The 19,831-nt window shown below is 63.6% G+C and overlaps 3 protein-coding genes across 6 annotated transcripts in view; 1 reads left to right on the top strand and 2 right to left on the bottom strand.

The window, feature by feature from the left end:
• The first annotated feature begins 356 nt into the window (after nucleotides 1-356).
• Nucleotides 357-7,251, top strand: LRWD1 (leucine rich repeats and WD repeat domain containing 1). Its single transcript, XM_026516056.4, has 15 exons — nucleotides 357-844; nucleotides 1,363-1,597; nucleotides 1,676-1,792; nucleotides 2,270-2,410; nucleotides 2,825-2,929; nucleotides 3,210-3,329; nucleotides 3,411-3,525; nucleotides 3,763-3,872; nucleotides 4,029-4,236; nucleotides 4,755-4,827; nucleotides 4,915-5,055; nucleotides 6,260-6,357; nucleotides 6,526-6,681; nucleotides 6,760-6,872; nucleotides 6,956-7,251. Exons 1-15 carry the CDS (start codon nucleotides 357-359, stop codon nucleotides 7,094-7,096), a joined length of 2,361 nt encoding a protein of 786 aa, XP_026371841.3. The 3' UTR covers nucleotides 7,097-7,251.
• Nucleotides 7,211-13,177, bottom strand: POLR2J (RNA polymerase II subunit J). Its single transcript, XM_026516057.4, has 4 exons — nucleotides 10,835-13,177; nucleotides 9,656-9,745; nucleotides 8,252-8,426; nucleotides 7,211-7,723 (listed from the first exon to the last, which is right to left on the bottom strand). Exons 1-4 carry the CDS (start codon nucleotides 10,885-10,887, stop codon nucleotides 7,688-7,690), a joined length of 354 nt encoding a protein of 117 aa, XP_026371842.1. The 5' UTR covers nucleotides 10,888-13,177; the 3' UTR covers nucleotides 7,211-7,687.
• Nucleotides 12,536-19,831, bottom strand: part of LOC113267819 (ras GTPase-activating protein 4) — a 23,095-nt gene continuing 15,799 nt past the window's right edge. For 2 of the 4 annotated variants that reach the window (XM_026516055.4, XM_057315038.1), the window contains exons 16-21: nucleotides 19,468-19,634; nucleotides 17,706-17,759; nucleotides 16,584-16,719; nucleotides 15,113-15,233; nucleotides 13,311-13,375; nucleotides 12,536-13,177 (exon numbers count right to left, since the gene is read on the bottom strand). In XM_026516055.4, coding sequence (XP_026371840.2) covers nucleotides 13,056-13,177; nucleotides 13,311-13,375; nucleotides 15,113-15,233; nucleotides 16,584-16,719; nucleotides 17,706-17,759; nucleotides 19,468-19,634 — 665 coding nt within the window. In that variant the 3' untranslated portion in view covers nucleotides 12,536-13,055. Of the gene's footprint in view, nucleotides 13,178-13,310; nucleotides 13,376-15,112; nucleotides 15,234-16,583; nucleotides 16,720-17,705; nucleotides 17,844-19,467; nucleotides 19,635-19,831 lie in introns of all 4 variants that reach the window. The other 2 variants (XM_048224562.2, XM_026516054.4) reach the window with 1 other exon arrangement.

Here is a 19,831-nt window from a genome sequence, read left to right as displayed (position 1 = left end):
CCTTGCCCACTTCTGCTCGACGGAGTCTGGGACACAATGCCCTGCCTGGTTTTCGGCATCCTCTTTTCTTTCCGGGTAGTCTCCCCACTCCGTGAAGCTCCCAGGCCCAGAAATGGGAGGCGGGAGGCGGGGGACGGGGGGGGGGGGGGGGCTACGTGGAGGTTTGCTGTCACACTCTCCCCAGGGCTCAGAGGGGAGTAGTGTTCGGACGGCACCCACTCCAGCCCCTTCCCCGCTCACAGCCCACCCCTCAAAGCGCTCATCTCACCCTGCAACGCCCCCACCGCGAAGGCCCCTGACACGGGTTGATCCGGGGCCCGTCTTCGTAGCCATCTTCTGGGCCTCAGTTTCCCCATATGAAGAAGGGAGTTATGGCACGGCCCCTCCCCGAGCCCTCACCTGCGGGGGATGCTGCCAGGGCGGGTCACCTCCTCGCTGCCGCTCGCAGATCAGACACGTCCGGATGCCCTTGCAGCCGCATTCCCGGAGGACTTCGGGGGCCGCCACCACCGCAGCCGCCATCGCCGCGTCCTGGAGACCAGAACGCAGGCGCGGGGCCGCGGGGGCCGCTGGGAGTTGTAGTCCGCCCGCGGGGCGCGAGGTCCGCGAGGCCGCTTCCTTCCGGTCGTCGCCAACTGCTGGCTCGCGCGGCGCCGCCTGCAGAACTCCGCCTGCCGCGGACGTTAGCGTCGGTTTCCAGGAGGCGCGGACTCGGCCGGTCGCCGGTGCAGCCGACCGGCCAGCGCGGGCCGCGCCTTCTCGCCATGGGCCCCCTCTCGGCGCGGCTGCTCATGCAGCGAGGGCGTCCCAAGAGCGACCGGCTGGGGAAGATCCGGAGCCTGGAGTAAGGCGGGCTGGGGGGCGACGGGGACCGCGGGGCCGCGGCCACACAGCCCGCCATCCGGGCCTGGGTTGCCGGCCGGTCGGGAAGAAAGGCTGGGACCCCTGCCCACTCCCTGCCCGGCCCCATTATCGCCCTGTTGGTTAGGCGGAATCTCCGAACTCGGGCCAAACGCCGGGCTCCCGTTATGAGACGGGCGGGCTGGGTTCCGAGGGGCCTCTCCCTTGAAGGGGCTCGGGCTGTGGTGGAGGCAGTCCCGCAGATGGGGTATTGAGCAGCCTGTTGAGCTAGTCCTGAGGCCCTGGGCAGCACAGAGGAGCTCCCCTAGAGGGCCGGGGAAGCGTTCTGGAGGGGCCAGCTGTACGCAGTTGTAAAGTAGTAAACAAGATTTTAAGAAGGAGAGGCTGCGCGTGCCCGAGCACCTCTGCTGGAAGAGCCAGCGCAGGCACCCGGGACTGCCCCAGGTGCGAGGCGGGAGGCCTGCCCGCCCCCCTGAGCCCTCCCTGTCTGCGCCCACCCAGCTTGTCCGGGCTGAAGCTGCTCTCCGAGCACTTGGACCCCAAGCTCCTGAGCCGCCTGACGCAGCTGCAAGAGCTGGACCTCTCCAACAACCAGCTGGAGACGCTGCCCGCCAACCTGGGCCTGGCCCACCTGCGCATCCTCCGCTGTGCCAACAACCAGCTGGGGGACGTCACCGCCTTGTGCCAGTTCCCGCAGCTCGAGGAGCTCAGCCTGGAGGGCAACCCCTTCCTGACTGTAAGTGCCCCTCCTCCCTGCCCCAGAGACCGAGGGCCAGCACTGTGTGGGGCTGAGCCACTCTCCCTCATCCCCCAGGTCAGTGACAACCTGAAAGTCTCCTTTCTCCTGCCCAAGCTCCGTAAGGTCAATGGCAAGGATGCGTCCTCCACGTGCTCTCAGGTGGAGAACCTAAACCGAGAGCTGACCAGCCGGGTAAGGGGGCCGGTGTCTCTGGTGTTTGGGAGCACTCGGGGGGCCCTGAAGAGCGAGCGACAGAATGGACGTTTGGAGGACTCTGAGTGGGGGTTCCGGGGACTCTCTGCCCTGACCCCGACCAGTGCTTATCCCCTAGCCTGTGCTCCGAGCCTCTTGTCCCTAGAGGTCCTACTCTCCGGGTGTGCGGGCAGGGCCTGGCCCGGGAGGCTGACACACTTTCACAGGAACTGTACCCTGGGCCAACTCCTCCTCCTCGGGGCCGTTGAGTGTGTGTGTGTGTGTGTGTGTGCGCGCGCGTGCATGTGCGCGCGCTGTTTAGGCCTGTGCACTGCAGCAAGGGCTGTGGTGTAGGGAGGCTTCCAGGAGGCGGTGAAGTGGAGACACCTGTGGCCGTAAGATTGGAGGCAGGAGCACCGCAGAGGGTCCAGGAGATCTGGGATGGGCCGGGCTGGACTCTGGTCCCTCTTGTTCCAGGTCACAGCTCACTGGGAGAAGTTCAAGGCCACCCTGAGCCCAGAGGAAGAGGCAGAGAAGGCCCAGGCTGACTTTGTGAAGTCTGCTGTCAGGGATGTCCGCTATGGGCCTGAGTCCCTCAGCGAGTTCACTCAGTGGCGGGTATGACCTCACCCTGCTGTACTGGGAGTCCGTTCTCCCAGCTCCTTGATGGCCTTCAGCGGCCCTAGAGGTCTCTGGCCATGAGGGGTGGTGGAGGGGCACCTGCCTTTGGCTCCGGTCATGATCCCAGGGGCCTGGGATCTAGCCCCGAGTCGGGCTCCTTGCTCAGCAGGAAGCCTGTTTTTCCCTTTCACTGCTCCTGCTTGTGTTCCCTCTCTTGCAGAAATAATATCTTTAAAAGAAAAAAAAGATGGGTGGTGGAGAGTGGTGTGGGTCAGGGAAGGCAGACTTATTGGTTGGAAAGGCCGTTTCCCACCTCTGGAAGCACAGGTTCCCTCGGCCCTGGCATCTGGGGGAGGGGTCGGGGGGCCCCTAGGACCATATCTAGTTCCCCGATGTTCTTGGCCCACATAGGTGCGGATGATCTCTGAGGAACTGGTGGCCTCTGGTGGGACCCAGGTGCGTGAGGCAGGCACCCCAGAGAGGCCTCCAAAAGCCACAGCAGCCAAGGAACCCAGGGTAAGTGTGGAACCATGCGGCTCCCAAGGCTCCAAAGGCTTGTTTTGGCCTTTCCTGCCTAGGGACACTGGGGAAAAGGGATGGGGTGCAGGGGTCCCAGAAATGAGCCTAAGACGGCCCCTGATGCCCGGCTTGTTTACACTGACCCTGGGCCAACCCTTGCTCTCTCTCCCCACCATGGGGGGGTGCAGTCCAGCCTGTGATGCCGAGGAAGCAAGCCCTGGGCAGATGGGCCCGTGGTCCCCAGGCGCTCAGCCCGGTCCCAACCCCCCCTCCACAGGCCAGGCCCGTGGCCAAGAAACGGCCGGATGACGTCTCAGTCAACCGGTGCCCCAACAAGCGGGCATGTACCTCCTCAGACTGCGTGGAGGGCAGCCCCCCGGGCTCTGATGGCAGCCAGGTAAGCGAGCAAGGGGGCAGGGAGCCAGCTGGCAGGGAGCACGGGCTGGGGCAACTGTGACCCCCCCCTCTGCCCCCACAGCCTGCCCCGGACCTGGAGCCCCTGCATTTCCTGCAGTGTCACAGCAAGAACAACAGCCCTCGGGACCTGGAGACCCAGCTCTGGGCCTGCGCCTTTGAGCCGGCCTGGGAGGAGGGTACAGCCTCGGTGGGCAGGCAGGGCCAGGGCAAGCGCCCCAGGGCATGCGCCCCAGGGCATGAGTGGGACCAGCTGTCTAGACGGGGCCCGGGAATGACACCTGGAGGGGGGCGCCTCGGTGGATGGGCGGCCTGGGAGAGACAGCCCGTGAAGTAGCGTCAAGGCCAGGCGCAAGGAGCCGCAGGGGGGAAACTCCGCGGAGAACGTTTTTACTGGGGCTGACCCCTCAACACAGGGCACGAGGGGGCCACCTCCCAGACCGTGGCCACGTGTGGCGGGGAGGCCGTGTGCGTGATAGACTGCCAGACGGGCATCGTGCTGCACAAGTACAAGGCACCTGGCGAGGTGAGGGCCCAGGGCCTGCTCCTGCGGTGCTGGGGGTGGGCGGCTGACCCCATCCTGCCGGGCCTCCGTTCCACCGGCCTGACCTCGCAGACGCGCGCAGCTCTGCTGCTTGTGACGCCCACACCCCGCCCCCCCCCCCCCCCCCCGCGTCCCCAGGAGTTCTTCTCAGTGGCCTGGACTGCCCTGACCGTGGTGACGCAGGCCGGCCACAAGAAACGCTGGAGCGTGCTGGCGGCCGCGGGCCTGCGCGGCCTGGTCCGGCTGCTGCACGTGCGAGCTGGCTTCTGCTGCGGGGTCATCCGGGCCCACAAGAAGGCCATCGCCACCCTCTGCTTCAGCCCCACCCACGAGACCCACCTCTTCAGTAAGTCCCTCTCCCCCACCCGAGGTGTCCCCAGCACCCTGTCCTGCAGCCCGACCGTGCGCCCTCCCCAGGACGGTAGGGAGCTCCTGGGGCTGGCGGGTTTCACCCTGGGCCGCCGGGGTCAGCTCTGGCCGGGGTAGAAGCGTGACTTTGTGGGCAACTGTCAGGGCCTCAGATCCTGCTTTTCCCCCCTGACCTGCTCTGTGGCCTTGAGGTTGGGCAGCTGGGCCAGCCTGTGACCTGGGTGGGTACCCCCCCCCCCCCCCGCAGCGAAGCGTGGTAAGGCCGAGAAAGGGCTGTGTGAGCGGAGGCCTGCAAAAAGAGGGCTGCCTGGCGCAGGCCGTGGTAGCTGAGAGAGAGGTAGAGATCGGCGGCCTCGAGTCTCCCGTCTCCTGGCTATGGCCCTGCCTGCCTCGGAGGGGCCGGCTTTGTGCCTACGGTCTCAGCCTGGGGTGCAACCTGCCGGAAGGAGTAGGGTCTCTTCAGAGCCACCCCTCCCCTTCCCATCCCCTCCTCAGCGGCCTCCTATGATAAGCGGATCATCCTCTGGGACCTCGGGGTGCCCAACCACGATTACGAATTCCGGGCCAGGTGAGGCTGGGGGGCGGCGGGGGGCGGCGGGGGCTGCTGCTAGGGTGGCCGGGTCCATGGCCTCATTCTCTCCCCTTCTGCCTGCAGCCAGCTGCTCACCCTTGATACCACCTCCATCCCTCTGCGCCTCTGCCCCGTGGCTTCCTGCCCGGATGCCTACCTGCTGGCCGGCTGCGAGGGCGGCCTCTGCTGCTGGGACGTGCGGCTGGACCAACCCCAGAAGAGGAGGTGAGGTGGGGCGGGGAGGCCTTGAAAGCCAGGCCCCGGAGCTAGGCAGCAGCTAGTCCAGATGTCTGATCCCCAGCCCATCTGCCAGGGGTGGGACCCAAGCTATGCCCCATTCTGGGCAGCCAGAGGCTGTTTGCAGGGGCCTCTTCATGGGGCTGGTCTGTCCCCACCTCCTCTGGTCTCTCAAGGAAAGGCCTGTGCCCTGTTCCTTGCCAGCTGCTGGGCTGTGGGACTGGGCTGGGTCAGCTCTCGAAGCCGTGGTCACCTCACCTTGGAGGGGAGGAGGGGGCTGGCATGGTGCCTGGGCAGCGAGGAGACCCCGGAAGGCCGGAGACCGTGCTCGGCCTGGCATCCCCGCCCTCGGGCGGACCCCAGCCTCGTGGCAGAGGCGGCTGTTTCAGAAGGTGTTAAAACCCCACAAAGTGCAGCGTCAGGTGTGGAGGAAAGAGAGTAAGGGGACGGTGGCGAGGTGACTGGTGGTGGTAGGGTCCTTAGGCTAACGCGAGCCTAACAGAGTCAGGCTGGTCGCGGGAGGGAGGGTGCTCGCGCAGGGGTGGCGGCGAGGGGCTGTGTGAGGTCCAGCCCAGCGTCAGAAGCGGGAGGGCGCGGCACAAGATGAGGTGGCAAGGTTGCCGGGGCCAGGGGACACTGGCTCGGCCTGCCGTGGTAAGACACGAATTTTGTCCTCAGTGCTGTGACCAGTCTGGGAAGCACTTTGGGGGTGGGGGGAGGTGACAGCAGTGAGGCAGCTGCTACGTGGGGGCAAACAACAAAAGCATCAGTGCAGGCGGTGGCGTTTGTCTAGCCAAGTGCCCTTGTGGGCCCACGCCGCACCTGGGAGTGAAGCCCTGAACTCCCCACCGCCCCCCCCCCCCAGGTCTGTCTGGTCCCCAAGCCCTGTGGCGGTCACGCATCAGATGTTTGCTTCTCCTCCTGTTGGTACTTGGCTGCCTTTTCAAGCAGTGTGATCCCCCTCACTTCTCGGCTTGGGAATGTGCAGCAGGCACTTGCCACCGGCCCCTAAATGCTGCTGAGCGCGCACCCCTGTGCCTGCCTGCGCCCCGGCCCTGCTGGCTCTCCTTCCAGGGCTGGGAACAGATTCCGGTCTCCTCTCCTAGTTGAGGCGGGCAGGCGCAGAGCAGCCGCTGGCACAGTGGGGGCGCACACGGTGGGGCCCGCTGACAGCATCCGCCCCGCCCCGCAGGGGGTGCGAGGTGGAGTTCCTGTTCCCCGAGGGCGACGGCTCAGAGGCAGCCGGGCGGAGAGTGGACGGGCTGGCGTTTGTCAATGAGGACGTGGTGGGTGAGTAGGCGCTGCTCGCGGGCCAGCCTGGCCTCCTGGGAGCCGGGATAGGCCCCGGGAAGGCCTCTGGGGGTGGCTTCTCCCAGGGCCGGGGGAATCCTCAGGGGTCCCGACTGTGCAGCAGGAAGTGGCTAGAGGGGGCCCCCACCCAGTTCTCTGTTCCCCCAGCCTCCAAGGGGAATGGCCTGGGCACCATCTACCTGTGGAGCTGGAGCCAGACGTGGGGAGGCCGGGGCAAGCAGTCCACGCTGGCGGTGGTGGTGCTGGCCCGGCTGCAGTGGTCCGCCACCAAGCTGGCCTACTTCTCGCTGAGCACCTGTCCCGGTGAGTCCCCGCCCGCCCCCCCCCCCCCGCCCCCGGTCTCCACCCCTCCCCCCCATCTCAGTCTGTGCCTCCCGCCAGATGAGGGGATCGTGCTCTGTGGGGACGAGGAGGGCAACGTGTGGGTCTACGACGTGCGGCACCTCCTGACCCAGCCGCCTCCGCTGCCGGCAGCGCCCCAGGCCCCGACGCAGGTAGGCACCCCCCACCCCCTCCTGCCTCCGGGATGGCGCAGCTGGAAGCTGGAGCCCCGCCCCCTCTCCCCCCACCCCCGCAGATCCTTAAGTGGCCCCAGCCCTGGGCCCTCGGCCAGATGGTGACGAAGACCATGGTGAACACGGTGGTGGCCAACCCCACCTTTACCTATCTCACTGCTCTGACGGACTCCAACATCGTAGCCATCTGGAGGAGACAGTAGCCAGAGCCGGGGCGCCCCTGCCTCGGCGGGGGTGGGTGGGTGGGGGAGTCCTGGGGACACGACTTAAGTTATTCAGCTTTGGGGTAAATGACCAGGATATTTTTATCGGGGATATTTTTATCGGGGATATTTTTATTAAACTCTCTGCTGTGTAAGAGAAGCCTGGAGAGCTGTTTGTGACCCCATTGGGCACTTCTCGGAGCCAGACAGGCAGGGCCGGGAGCTGAGGCTCCTGCAAGTGTTTCCCGCCCCCCCCCCCCCCGGGGTTCCTGGGGATTGGTCTAGAAGGAGTTTGGTCCTACCACCTCCTCAGCCAGAAATCTGGGTCCCGAGGCCTGTCCGCTCTGCACCGTGGCCCCAGAGTACCGGGAGCAGGCCCGTCGACCTCCCTGCAGCCCCACGGCCCGCGGAGTCACCCATGCTTCAGCCCACAGCCAGGCCTTTTCCTGTGCAGTTTATTAGCAAGCTCAGACAGACTGCGGGACACAGCGACTCCAGCGGGTGGGCTCACTGGGCCAGCCCCGAAGCTGGGGGAGCTGCTCTCCTCTCCAGGGCAGCGTAGGAACTGGCCACGCAAGACTCTTCAGGCCACTATTCGATGCCTTCTTGTTTGTCTTTAATGGCCACCTGAGGAGAGAGGGGCAGCAGCCACTTAGCTGGAAGGGCCAGGGTGAGGAGGCTGGAAGGGCCACCCCAGGGTCCCTGAGCGCCCCCACCCCCTCTGCCTGAGGTGCCGGTGACACAAGCCCAAACCTGACAAGCCTCGGATCCTTCCCGCTCTACACCCGGGGGTCGGACTCTGGCCCTCCGCATGGACAGAACCGTGCGGCCCCTCCCTGCACAGCTCCACCCAAGTATCCTGGAAGCAGCCAGGCCTCAGCGGAGAAGGCCTGGGGGAGCAGTCCCCAAGGGCGACACGCCCCCCAGGAGACCCCGGAGCACACAGTACGGTTCGCACCCGTGCCTGCAGACGGCAGGCCCCCAGCCTTGACTCCATAGCCCCTTCGTCCACACTTGCTCAAGGCTGTGGGGGCATGGCTGCTCTGTCACCGCCTCCCCTGTCCCCCCATAACTCAGGAACCCACCCAGGGCTCGTCCTGACAGCGCAGCTCTGGGCAGACCCAGCCCCACGGCCCTGCACGCCTGGCCGCTCACCCGGAACCGCTCCTCCAGCAGGGACAGCTCGCTGATGAGGTCCGTGATGGCGTTGGTGAAGGCCTCCTGCGGGCTGTAGTCCGGGGTGGTCTGCACTCGGATGATGATCTTGTGCTCCAAGGGGTGGGGGACTTTGTAGCCAGCAAACAGCACCTGGGGGTCCTTCAGCAGCTGTCTGAGGGACGGAAACGGGCAGTGTGACCCGGGAGGCTGACCTGGCCCCCTTGGGGGCTACCAGGCCTCTAACCAAGGACTCTTACCACCGGGTTGAGGCCTAGAAGCCAGTACGGCTAGGGGGCTGACCCCACTAGTACCCTGCTCTTGATTTCCCAAAAAAAAAAATCTTCCACATGAAACATTTTGAAATATTTCTACCTCATGGGGGACGTCTCCCCCAACCCCCACCTACATCCGTGAGGATCAAAGACCCCAGCGGGTAAGCAGGCTTTCCTGCCGACTTCCCTCAGGGGAAGTCCGGGACCCTGCGACAGCCCCAAAGAGCCGTCCCCAGGCAGCCCGTGTTCAGTAGCCAGAACACAGAGCCCAGAACGAGCATCTGGGGGGGGGCTAGGCAGTTAGTGAAACGGCAGCCCTTTGGGCGACACAGGCTGGCAGCTGCTGCCCACACGCCTGGGGCCCCGTGTGCAAGGCCGGGAAGCCAGCAGGCGCCACGACGGAGGGCCCTTGCAGAGGTGCGGACCCGCCTCCCAGAGCGAGGGAGCAGCAAGGCCCCAGAAGGGCCTGGGGGCACCACTGGCGTGGCTCAGGGTGGGAGTCAGCCAGACACAAGACGCCAACTCCACCTCCCACCTTCAGCCCAGAGACCAGGCGGGCGGGCTCCTGCCCTGGCCTCAAACGTGCAAACCCCGGGAAGACGTGGCTTCACCAACGGTGTTTTCAGCAGAGAAATGACAGCGCTTGGGTCACAACAGCAACCACGTCGCTGACCACCTACCTGGTCAGGACTTCACTGGTGTAAACACACACCCACCAACCCACATCCACTGTCCACCAGGGGCACCGGATAACCCAGAGCCTCTCTCCCACCTTCTCCCCTTCTTCTAATAAAATCCAATCTCTGGCACATCTGTCTTTGCGTGCCAGGTGTCCCAGAGGTCATGGTCCCACAGAGGGGTGGGTGGCAGCCAGCCCCGACCGCCCCTCAGCAGAGACACACCAGCAGACCCACGTTTCTCTAGCTGGCCGCACAATCGCTTCCTTCCGGCAGATAAACGGGCTGGTACAGCGTCATTTTGGAGAAAATGTACTGGAATGTGAATTACCAGAGCAAGCGCCCAGACCTTCCTGCAGCTCAGAGAGCCTTCGGGAAATCTTCCAGAATGTGTGCCTTGCCTCAAAGAGCCCCATTAAATGTTGCCCAAGAGCCTTGAACTTGGAACTTACGATTTAATGATGTTTCCTAGCGTGTGGTCTTCTTTGTTGATGGTGAACAAACAGGCATTGGGTACCTTGGTGTCCTTGTTAATGGTAATCCTAGGAAGAGGCAGGAGCAACAGATGAGGAACACGGGCTCCTCTCCTCCCCCAAATCTAAATCCTGCCCTCAATGCAGGCTCAGGTCCCACCTCCTCCTGGAAGCCTTCCTCAATCTCTTCATCCATAAAGACCTCTCTGACTCACAGCAGCTGAGGGGCTATGCCCTGATTCTGTGAGACCCTCATCTACTCTGGATTGCTCCTGGGCACCAGTGACATTTTAGGGTGGATAACTCTTCTGTAGGGGGCTGTCTTGTACGTTGTAGGATACGAGCAGCATCCCTGGTCTCTACTCACTAGCTGCCAGCAGCACCCCCTTTATGACAATCAGAAGTGTTGGCAGACATTGCCAAAAGTCCCCTGGGGAGCAAAATGGCCCCAGCTGTCAACACTGCTCCCAGGGGAGACGAAGTGGCTGGCAAGGGCTAGATCACAGAGCCCGACACACCAGGCTGTTAAGGAAAAGCGATGTTTTAGACAGTCTTCTGCGTCTTGAGCCCTGGCCTAAGCACTTTTGGTAGATTACCTCCTTAAGCTCCCCTTAGAGAAAATCCTGTGGTTTAATACAGCAAGAAGCCCATTTTCCAGAGGAGGAAAGCAGGCCTCAGGCAGATGAAGTCACATCCCCAAAGATACGGAGACCAGGAAAGCCCAAAATGAAGAAGCCAGGAACCAGGCCCAGGCTGAGAGGCCGGGAGACTACATTCCCTCGCACTCTGCAGGCAAGGAGCCCCTGAAGGTTCTGCACAGGCCAGGTCGTGAGCCTGAGAGCCAGCCCTCTCTGGCTGCAGCAGAAGGATGAAGGCGGCGGCCAGGAGGCTGCCGGATCCCGGAGGGAAAGCACTGTGGCACCAGGCACTCTGGTTCCCATACAGACCACCACTTCCCGTGCGCCGGGGCAGCTCCTTAGCCTCTCTGAGCCCCAGCTTCCTCCTCTGCGGAACGGGGCTACTCACCACCGCCTGGCAGGGCTGCCTCAAGTTTGGCAGACACAGTAAAAGCTGCTTCCGTCTCCCAGCAGTGGGCGAGCCCGAGAAGCCCCAGGGTCCGCCCGCGACCCCCGGCCCGCCCCCGCCGGTTCCACTTACTTTTTCTCGCCCTCGAAGAGCAAGAACGACTCAAATGCGGGAGGTGCGTTCATCCTAGCGCCACACCAGCCTCCCAAGCCGCAGCAGCCGCCTCCACCGCCAGCAAAACCCTATACCACCACCTCTTCCGGGCTAGCGGCTGCTTCCGGTTTACGGCTTCCCCCGTGTGAAGACCGGCTGCTTGCCCCCTAGCGGCCCGGAGGACGCAGCGCAGGCGCGAGGAAAGCCCGGGGCACGGAGGGAGGCGCGTGGTTCTGCGCATGCGTGAGCCCTTAGTTCCGTCCGTGCGCTTGCTTCCCTATAGGTGCGCTTCGGCGCCCCCTCGCTGCGCTGCGGGGCCTCTCTCCGCTCCCCGAGCCCCTTGATCCTGCTTTGGAAATGTGCCCTTGGAGCACCCAGCGCGAGGCCCTCGAGTGGAAAATGGAGCCAGGGCGCAGTGGGGCCGGTGGAGGGTTGGAGAAGCCTCGTGGGTGGCTGGGCCTCGGCCGGTGCGGATAAGCCCCCTGCGGAGGCCGCCTGCTATGAGACCCCGGCGGCGTGGTCTGGGCTTGCCCCGTGGCCCTGTGGCCTGATGAGCCGCTTGTTAGGCAGACAGCGGGTGAGGGCTGGGGCCAGGCAGGTGTACCCGGTCGGGAGACAGGAGCGTGGAGGGCCGGAGTCCGTCTGCATTGGTTGGGATTTTGCAGACTGCAGTTTGGTGTAAAGGCCCCACCTGCGCTGTTTGAATCAAGGGTCTGGGTCTCCAATTAGCTACTGCAGCTACAGCAGCTGAGCAGCCACCAAGGAACCCAGAAGCTTCCACAGCACTTCCTGGGAAGAGCCATTCCCTACTGAAGCCTTGGGCCCTGGGGCGAGGAAGTGGCATTTGCCCCAGACCCACACCAGTCTTGACTCTCCAGGCCAAGTGGTGGGAGGGAGGTGCTCTTTAACTGGGGAGGAATAGAAGGCAATGAGGGGACAATGCCCTGGGGCTGTAACCTCCACCTCTCTGCTATCCTGGCAAAGTTTGGGCCAAGGATGGCTACTTAACTGGGCTGGCTGGGGGTGGGGGAGGGGTGTAGTTTTTACCCAAAAGGGGCATTTCCTGCCTAATAGAACCCAGGGGGTTGGGGGTATTTGAGCAGTAGGGACAGTGCCAGACACTTGTAACCTCTCTTCAGGCTGCAGCAGCCACCCCACCCCAGGACCCTTCTGGAGGAGAGGGTGGTAGGTGTCACCCCTGTGTGTATGCAGTTCAAATCCAGGCTCCTACTTGTGGCAGCCCCATAAATGCACACCTCTTTCCCGTTCACTCTCGCATTAGGGAGCAGGAGACCCTGGGGTCAGTACTTCCTGACCACAAGGTCCCAGAAACCCAAGAAGATTGAACAGGCGTGAGGACTTGTGTGAGGCCCTGAGGAAGGAGCCAGAGAACAGGGTGCTGGTGATGGGGGAGGGGTGGCACAGACTCAGCCACCCCTGGGCCAGGAAGGGAAGGGGAGGCATGTTCAGACTCTAGCCTGTGGGGGATGGAGCAGTGGGACCCAGGGGTATGGTGAGGCCAGCAGCTGGGGGGAGAAACGAGTCCCCCTGGGAGGGGGCAGAGGGGATGCACAAAGCCTATGCTGGTGGACCCCGTCCTTGGCCACCCCCAAGGAGCCATTGGAGTCCCCAGGCCCAGTCCCTCCACCGACCCCCATCACAAGACCCCAGAGCCCAGGCTGTCACAGCAGGTTTATTGTCAGCAACAGAGCACCAGCGAAGCTCTCCCAGGGGCCCAGCCAGTGGCCGGAGGGGAGCAGGTGGTGTGGTGGCCAGGAGCTGGGGGATGCTGAGGTCCAGGCCTGGTCTCCTGGGCTCCGTATTCCCTCCCACCTCTCTGGGTCCAAGGAGCATCAGTTCTCCCGGGCCCGGACCATCCCATGGGTGGTTTCTGGCTAGGTCTGCCCTGGGCAGGAGAGAGGATCCCTGGCGAGTGTGGGCTAGTGCCAGCGATGGTGCAGGGGCCTCGGGGAGCAGCCAGGCTTCACAGAGGAGCAGGAGCACGCCAAGTCCCCTAGAGACCCAGCGGGCAACAACGGGCCTTCTGCACCCCCGGTTCCCCAACTCACCCAGCCCACAAGAGCCCTAAGCCCTGCTCCCCAGTGAGCGGGAGTGAACTGAAGAGCCGAAAGCGCACCGGGGGTCTCCAAGCACCTGGCAGGGGGCTCGGCAAGGGCGCGGGGGGGGTGGGGGGCAGGCCTCACGTCTGCAGAGCCAGCAGGCGGTTGGGCTCCGAGGGCGGTGAGCCGGTTGGGCTGGATCTGTGGGCCTCCTGGAGGTCCCGCAGCACCCGGAGCAGCTGGGCCAGTGCGTCCTCAGCGGCTGGAGGCAAATGCAGGGTGAGGGCAGAGCAGCCAGGGCCAGAGGGCCCTGGGCAGTGGGGCCCCGCCCACAGCACCCCAGGATGGAGCTCAGGCCACTGCGGGAGTCCAGAGAGGAGAGGGGAGGGACCTACCTTCCCCTGGGCCCGTGGGCACAGAGCCTGCCTCTGTGCCTGCACTCAGCTCCCGGCGCTTCTCCCTGTAGGGGAGGGGAGGACAGAGTGAGAGCTTGTGCTGCCCCTGCCAGGAAGGCTGGGTGACCCTGTGCAGGCCTCCTGGAAGTGGGGGGCTGACCCTTTCATCTGTGGGGAAGAAACAGGGCCCAGGTGGTGGTCGTCTGGTCACCTGCCGCCTTCCCTCTTCCAGCGTCCTCTGGTCCCCCCCACCTCTGCCACAGTGGGCACTTTGGAAACCAAGCTCGAACCACGTCACTCCTGTTTCAGAGGTCCCTGGGGAAAAGGGCCAATTGGGGCGTAGAAGTCCCCAGTATGAACTGGCCGTGGAATGTGTTTCCTTCTTATGGGAGTAGGAGACAGTGGCAATTCCTAACCGGGGTTCCCCAGAGATCCCTGGGCCCTCTCGGGTACGATCCTGGGAGCTTACATGGAGGGAGAGCGAGCAGCCACGTGGACCCCAGGCTTGAAATTCCTTACTTAGGAATTCCACTGGCTTGGTCCTTTGGATGGTCTCCCTGACCTCTTTCGGAAGAGCTGTGTCCCTCTGCTAAGATCTAACGGGCTCCTCTTCCTCAGATGCCTTCGTGGGCCTGTGGGGTCGGACCGGTCCCTTACCCCCTGCTCATTTGCTAATTCAACACTGACTGCAAGGGAAGACATCTGTGTTGTCCCCAGCCACCAAGTGTCCAGTAATTGGTTACAGCAGCCACGGGAAGTGGGTACAGCAGGGACTAAGGACGGGCCACCGTGTCAGGGATCAGAGGTGCTGGTGGGCCAGAAGGTCTGGGGTGCTCGATGGCAAGGAGGTGAGGCGGAATGAGAGGGGGGTGGCCAAGTGGTTCCGGAGGTGGGGAAGCTCTCAAGGCAGGAGCTATGGTCAGGCCCAGGGGCACGGGTCCTGTGGCAGGACCAACCTAAACCCAAGGTGGCTTGGGTTCAAATCTTTGCTCTGCTGCTTCCTGGCTTAAATGGGGGACAACTGTGGGTCCCGGAAACAGAGCAGACAGGGTGGTGGCTTCATCCTGTAGATGGAAGACGAAGTCACCCAGCCAGGGGGCCAGACTAGGGGTGGAGAGGGAGCCAGTGACAGGGCTACACCATCAGGAAGGATATGGCGGCAGAGAGACCTGGAAACTACTGGAGACTCTGGCTGACAGGGGAGCGAGCCATTCTCGTCTGACCCCGTGAGCTTTGAAGGGCTTTAAGGAAGAGATTACACCCTGGAAAAGTTGATGAGGAACAAGGACAACAGCCACCAGCCCTCCAGGGCCCGGGGACAGGGGTGGGGGACAGAAATCCGCCCCCACCCCAGCAGGCTCAGGGAAGCACCGGGTTGCTTGGAGCTGTCCCCACGCCGGACTCCACCTCCAGAGGTTCTAAGTCAGTGGGGCAGGGCGCAGGCATTCTGGTTTTCTCTGAGCGGGGGCCAGGGCCGAGAACCAGGGCATTAAGGAACTCAAGAGAGCTGGCTGAGGACAATCCCTGCGCTCCGAGGGCACCACGGGAAGGCTGGACGGGTTGGCAGGCTGGGGCAGCCTGGGGCAGGGCATGGCCGTGACAATGACCTGGGGCTTCTGCAGCCCTTGGGCCTTCATCCTCACATGAGCCAGCCTCATGCCAGAGACCCACGTGCCCCTCCCCAGGTGTGACTGCCACAGGCAGGAAGGGGCCAGGCCCGATCTGCAGTGGGAGACCAGCCACAGGCCCCAGCTCTGGCCCCCGCCCGCCACACTCCCGCGGGGCCGTACAGGCCTCCTCACCTCAGTGCGGCCTCCACGCCCAGCAGGTGCCGGTAGATTAGCTGGGCCTCCAGGTCGTGATCCAGAGGGTCATTCCACTCCTGGAGGGTCACCCGTGACCGGGTCTTGTCGCAGCCCAGATCTGGGGGCACAGAGAGGGCAGGGTTGCGGGCAGGCCCCGTGAGAGCTTACGTCCAACTTCATGGCAGTGCAGGTGGGGACGTCGAGGCCTGGAGAGGGACAGGAATGGGCTCAGGGGCCCAGGGGGGCAGTAGCTCATCTCTGTCGGGTGCGGCTCCTGAGTCCGGAGATACACGACTGCAGAGCATGCGAGCCGTACAGGAGACAAGTCAGGGCACTGGACAGCTTTCTGGATGGCTGCCCTTCTGGAAGGAAGGAGGGAGCAGCCTGGGACCGTAAGATCATGGGGACGGAAGCTGAGGGCTTTGCACCTGCAATAAGCTGGCCCTGCCACCTGCCGGCCTTATGACCTTGGCAGAGGCATTGGCCCGCATTAAGCCTCGGTTTTGTCCTGCACAGAATGGGCTACCAGATCCTGCCTCCTAGCGCCCTGGGGAAACCCCTCACCAATAACAAGGTCAGGCCACGAGGGTCAAAGCCAGCGGCTGCAGGTCAGGCAACCAACCAGCGACACCATTGTAATGAGTTGCCCCTGCCCCCTCCCAGACCCAGGGCTGGGCTGGACCAGGTGGAGCAGCTTCCCAGGGGCTCCCCGTGCCGGGCTCCAGGGGTGGAGGCTGGAGGCTCCAAGTGTGGAGTCTCTTCTGAGACCGGGGAGCAAGAATTTTGTAAAGCGATGGAGGTAAGGAAAGGAAGATCTTAACAGTTCCACAACTGAGCTCTCTAATACAGTAGCCAGCTAGCCACATCAAGCGGCTTAAATATAAAATCATTAAAATTACATAAAATTAAAACAAACTTAAAACTCAGTTCCTGGGCCATACTGGCCATGGTTTAAGTCCAACCACATGCGTTCATGACGAGCACATGCACAGTACTGGGTACCGCTGCCACCATCATGGAAAGTTCTAGCAGCAGCTCATCTCGGCCATCCCTCTGGTGCCCAGGGTGCCCCACCCGCGGCTCCAGGGCAGCTTAGGGGCCCCCCGTGCCCTCGGCACAAGCAGTTCCTACAGCGTGTTCCTCGGAGCACTGGTTCACAAGAAAGGGTCCCTGTCACGTGAGTGAGTGCTGCGTTACACAGCGTTCGAGACGGCACCCAACTCGTTTCCACGCCTCCTCAGGGCCTTCAATGAACCCACATGCGGGACCCACACCACGCGGCATTTCCCAAACTCCCCTGTCACGGAACCCTCCCCGCCCGGAGTACCTGCAGGGACCGGCCCACCGCCCGTTCGTTCCCGCAGGTGCACAGGCGGCCCCCAGCCAGGCCAGCAAGCCAGGGCCCGAAGGCGCCGTGCCCCGGCCAGGGTGGACAGATGCCACGTAGGGGCCCAGCCTCCACTCCCACCTGACTTGTCCTTCTGGTGGCAGCAGCTCCACTTGTCCCCGCGGAAGACGCCAGGGTGGTAGGAGCCCAGCAGGCCGGGGTTGCTGATGCTCACTTTCCGGAGCGCGGACAGCCACTGGTTTAGCTCGTTCACGCACTGCGGGGGGGGGTCAGCGGTCACCCCCTCCAGGAAGCCCGCCCTCCCTTCCTGCAGCTCCCAAGCACATGGCCTGATGAGGAGAGCACGGGCTGGGTGTCAGCTGCCACTGGCCCCTCGGCCCTCCCCAGGCAGCGTACAACCCGCCAATTCTCTGGGATGGCCACCGTTTTCCCTTGAGGCTTTGGACAGTCCCTCCCGGGGACAAGCCAAACCCCCTCTGACTTCACCTTCCTCTCCGTGTCCTGCCCCTGGACATTCTCTCCTTCACGATGCCCCTGCCCAGAGGCCACCTGTCAGAGGCCTTCCCGCCCACCCTTCAGAGAGCAGCATCCCCCCGCTGAACGCTACTCTGTCCCCTCCCTCTCTCAGTCTCCTTTGTGCCCTTCAAGGCACTGCCACCATCTGACATTTTAAATACCGATTTAGCGGTCGGTCTGCCTCCCTGGGAGACAAGCTCCGCGAGGGCAGGGCTCGGTTTCGCCTGCCGCTGTACCCCACCAGCGAGAACCGCGCCTGGAGCCTTGCCGGCTCCACGAATACTTCTCAGACGAATGGAAGAGTTAGCACATAAAGAGATGAAAATCTGAGAGCAGGCACCCAGAGCCACACGCCTGCATAGACCTGGATGATCACGTGCTGACGCGCAGCACAACACATGGGCACCAACACAGACGCTCAGAAACCCAGTTTCCCGCAAACACGTACGACGTGTGAAGCTCCGAATCACGGGAACGTACCCGTCCTTACACTGGACCATGCACAGACCTACACTGGGTGCCTGGGCAGGCCCGCAGAGCCCAGGACACGGACACACACACACACACACACACACACACACACACTGCACTCACATCAGATCTCACACCCTGCTGGGCCTGATGCAGCCGACGACGGGGTAGGAGACTCACTGGGGCCTCCTTCTAGCCCCCCGCCCCCACCCCCGCAGGCGGCTGTTCCCGCAGCGGCCCCCACACGGCCCCCACCTTGCACTGCAGGTACACGGTCTGGGGCTTGCCCGCGTCGTCCTCGTAGATGACCTGCATGACATGTGAGCTGCCGAAGCTCTTCTCCGCCACCTTCTCTGCTGCCCGGACGTTGGCTAGCTTGATGAGGGCGCTTTTCTGGAGTGGGCGGGCCGGGGAGACTCAGGATCCAGGCCGGGGCCACTCCGTGTCCTAGTGCTGGGCCTCAGCCTCCCCCTCTGCAGTCCCCGGGGGTTAGCACAGCACTCCCTACTGTGAGTGACCCCAGCCAGACAGAGCGCAGACAGACGGTGACCAAGTGCCCGGCCTTTTGAGGGTCTGCAGCGGTCCCGGGAGATCTGAGCTTTGGAAAAGTGTCTGGACGCCCAGCGTTCCCCAGGCCTGGAAGGTAGCACCTGCCGGATGGGGCCCTGGGCCTCCCCCTTATGAGTAATTCCCCCACTTGCCTTTCCCTTCCCCGCCTCCTGGCCCCTCCCCACTCCTGCCATCATCCAATATGGTTAAGATACAAACAGAACAGGGAGAAGCTGCACGCCTGATGGATCCACGCCTGAGGGGCCCCCAACCTACTAAGCAGAACCTGGGCTAGCAGCCCCCAGCCCCTGGGGTCTCCCATCAGAACTCGTCAGGGCCCTTATCACCCAGGTTACCAGTCCCCGTGGCCCTCAGGAGAGCACCCACACCCCCCCACCCCGGCATCCAAGCCCACCAGCCCTGCTAGCCTCAGTGATGAGAAGGCCAGTGCCACCTCTTGGGAGGAGTGGGAAAACCTGGAGGGGAGTCCCGGGGCACACATCTGGGGGTGGGGCTTCCCAAAGGACAGAGGATGTGTTGCCCGTTCTGGGGTACACCTGCTGAGGAGGAGACAGGAAGGAGGCAGAAGAGAGGGCACTGCACAGAGGGATGCACGGACGCGCCCACAGAAGAGCAGAGCTCAATGCCAAGCAAGGGAAGGGGCCCAGAGGGGCATAAGGGAAGGCCCCGCCAGTCCGTGCTGAGGGGTCTCAGTGGCTGGGCAGCTGCTCGGAGTGGAAGAAGCTGGAAAGTGAGAGGCCCAGGCTGAGGGGTCACCCAGGGAGCTCCATCACCCCCTTGGTTCCCTCATCAGCTGCTCAGGGTTGGGTCAGGTATCCCCAGCAGACCGTCCCCAGAGCCTGGCTGGTGTGGGGTCAGGTCAGCTCAGCTAGGGGTCAGCAGATCCATCCAAGACGTGTGTGCTCCGCCCTTCCTGGGAGAAGAGCACGGACGGGAGGCCAGCCCAGGGCCTTCGGTAAAACCACTGGCTGAGATCCTGCCCTGTGCCGGCCCGGGCTCTGCACCCTCAGTGCGGTCACTTCCTCTACCCTCAACGACTTGGGAAGTATGGACCATTATCCCCAATGGGTATGCCAAGACCCCAACCAAAGCTCAGAGAGATTGAGACACTTCCTAGGTACACAGGGCAGGAAACCAGGACTCCTCCCAGCTCCCCTCTCACTCCTTCCTCTCCCAGAAACACCCCTCAGCCCCGCACCCCACTCATGCACCAAGAGGCGAAGGCTGACCCTGCAGCCGCTGCCCGTCCCTTGCCCCCTGGGCAGAGAAGCTTCTTCCCCACGGGTCTTAAGAGATCCTATGGCTGACACCAGAAGCCTGGGCCCGCCTGGCTTTCTTCTATGATCCCGGTGGGCCCTGCCATGGGCTCCGAGGCAGGCACCCAGATGGCCTCCAGAGTGTTATAATCCCCTCGGATCCCCACTTGCCTGCTTCCTTCCTTACCCACCTTAGAGTTGGGCGTCTTGGCGAAGCTCAGGGCCTCGGTGGTGAGGGAAAAGTGGAGTTTCTTGAAGGAGGACATGAGGGGGCCCTTGCCCTTGGTCCTGTGGATGAAGAGCGGCCCCTCTTTCACCGGCGGTGCCTGCAAGCTCAGCGCCCGCTGCAGGTCCAGCTCTGCTGGGCCAGGGACGGAGGGCAAAATGTGAGTCCAGGGACTAAGTGGGGGCTGCGGCAGAGCCGTGAGGGTAAGGGCAGCTGTGGGACAGGGGGCGGGGCAAACGTGATCAAGAGGCTGTGGGTGCGACCAAAAAGACCTGGAGGCTGTGGGCGGGGCCGTAGAGGGGCTGGTGTGGGCGGGGCCACGGGGCAGG

Source organism: Ursus arctos, unplaced genomic scaffold, assembly GCF_023065955.2.
Source record: "Ursus arctos isolate Adak ecotype North America unplaced genomic scaffold, UrsArc2.0 scaffold_2, whole genome shotgun sequence".
NCBI lineage: Eukaryota > Metazoa > Chordata > Mammalia > Carnivora > Ursidae > Ursus > Ursus arctos.
Note: the sequence above shows the minus strand (reverse complement) of the source record. Positions and strands in the feature narration are given on the sequence as shown.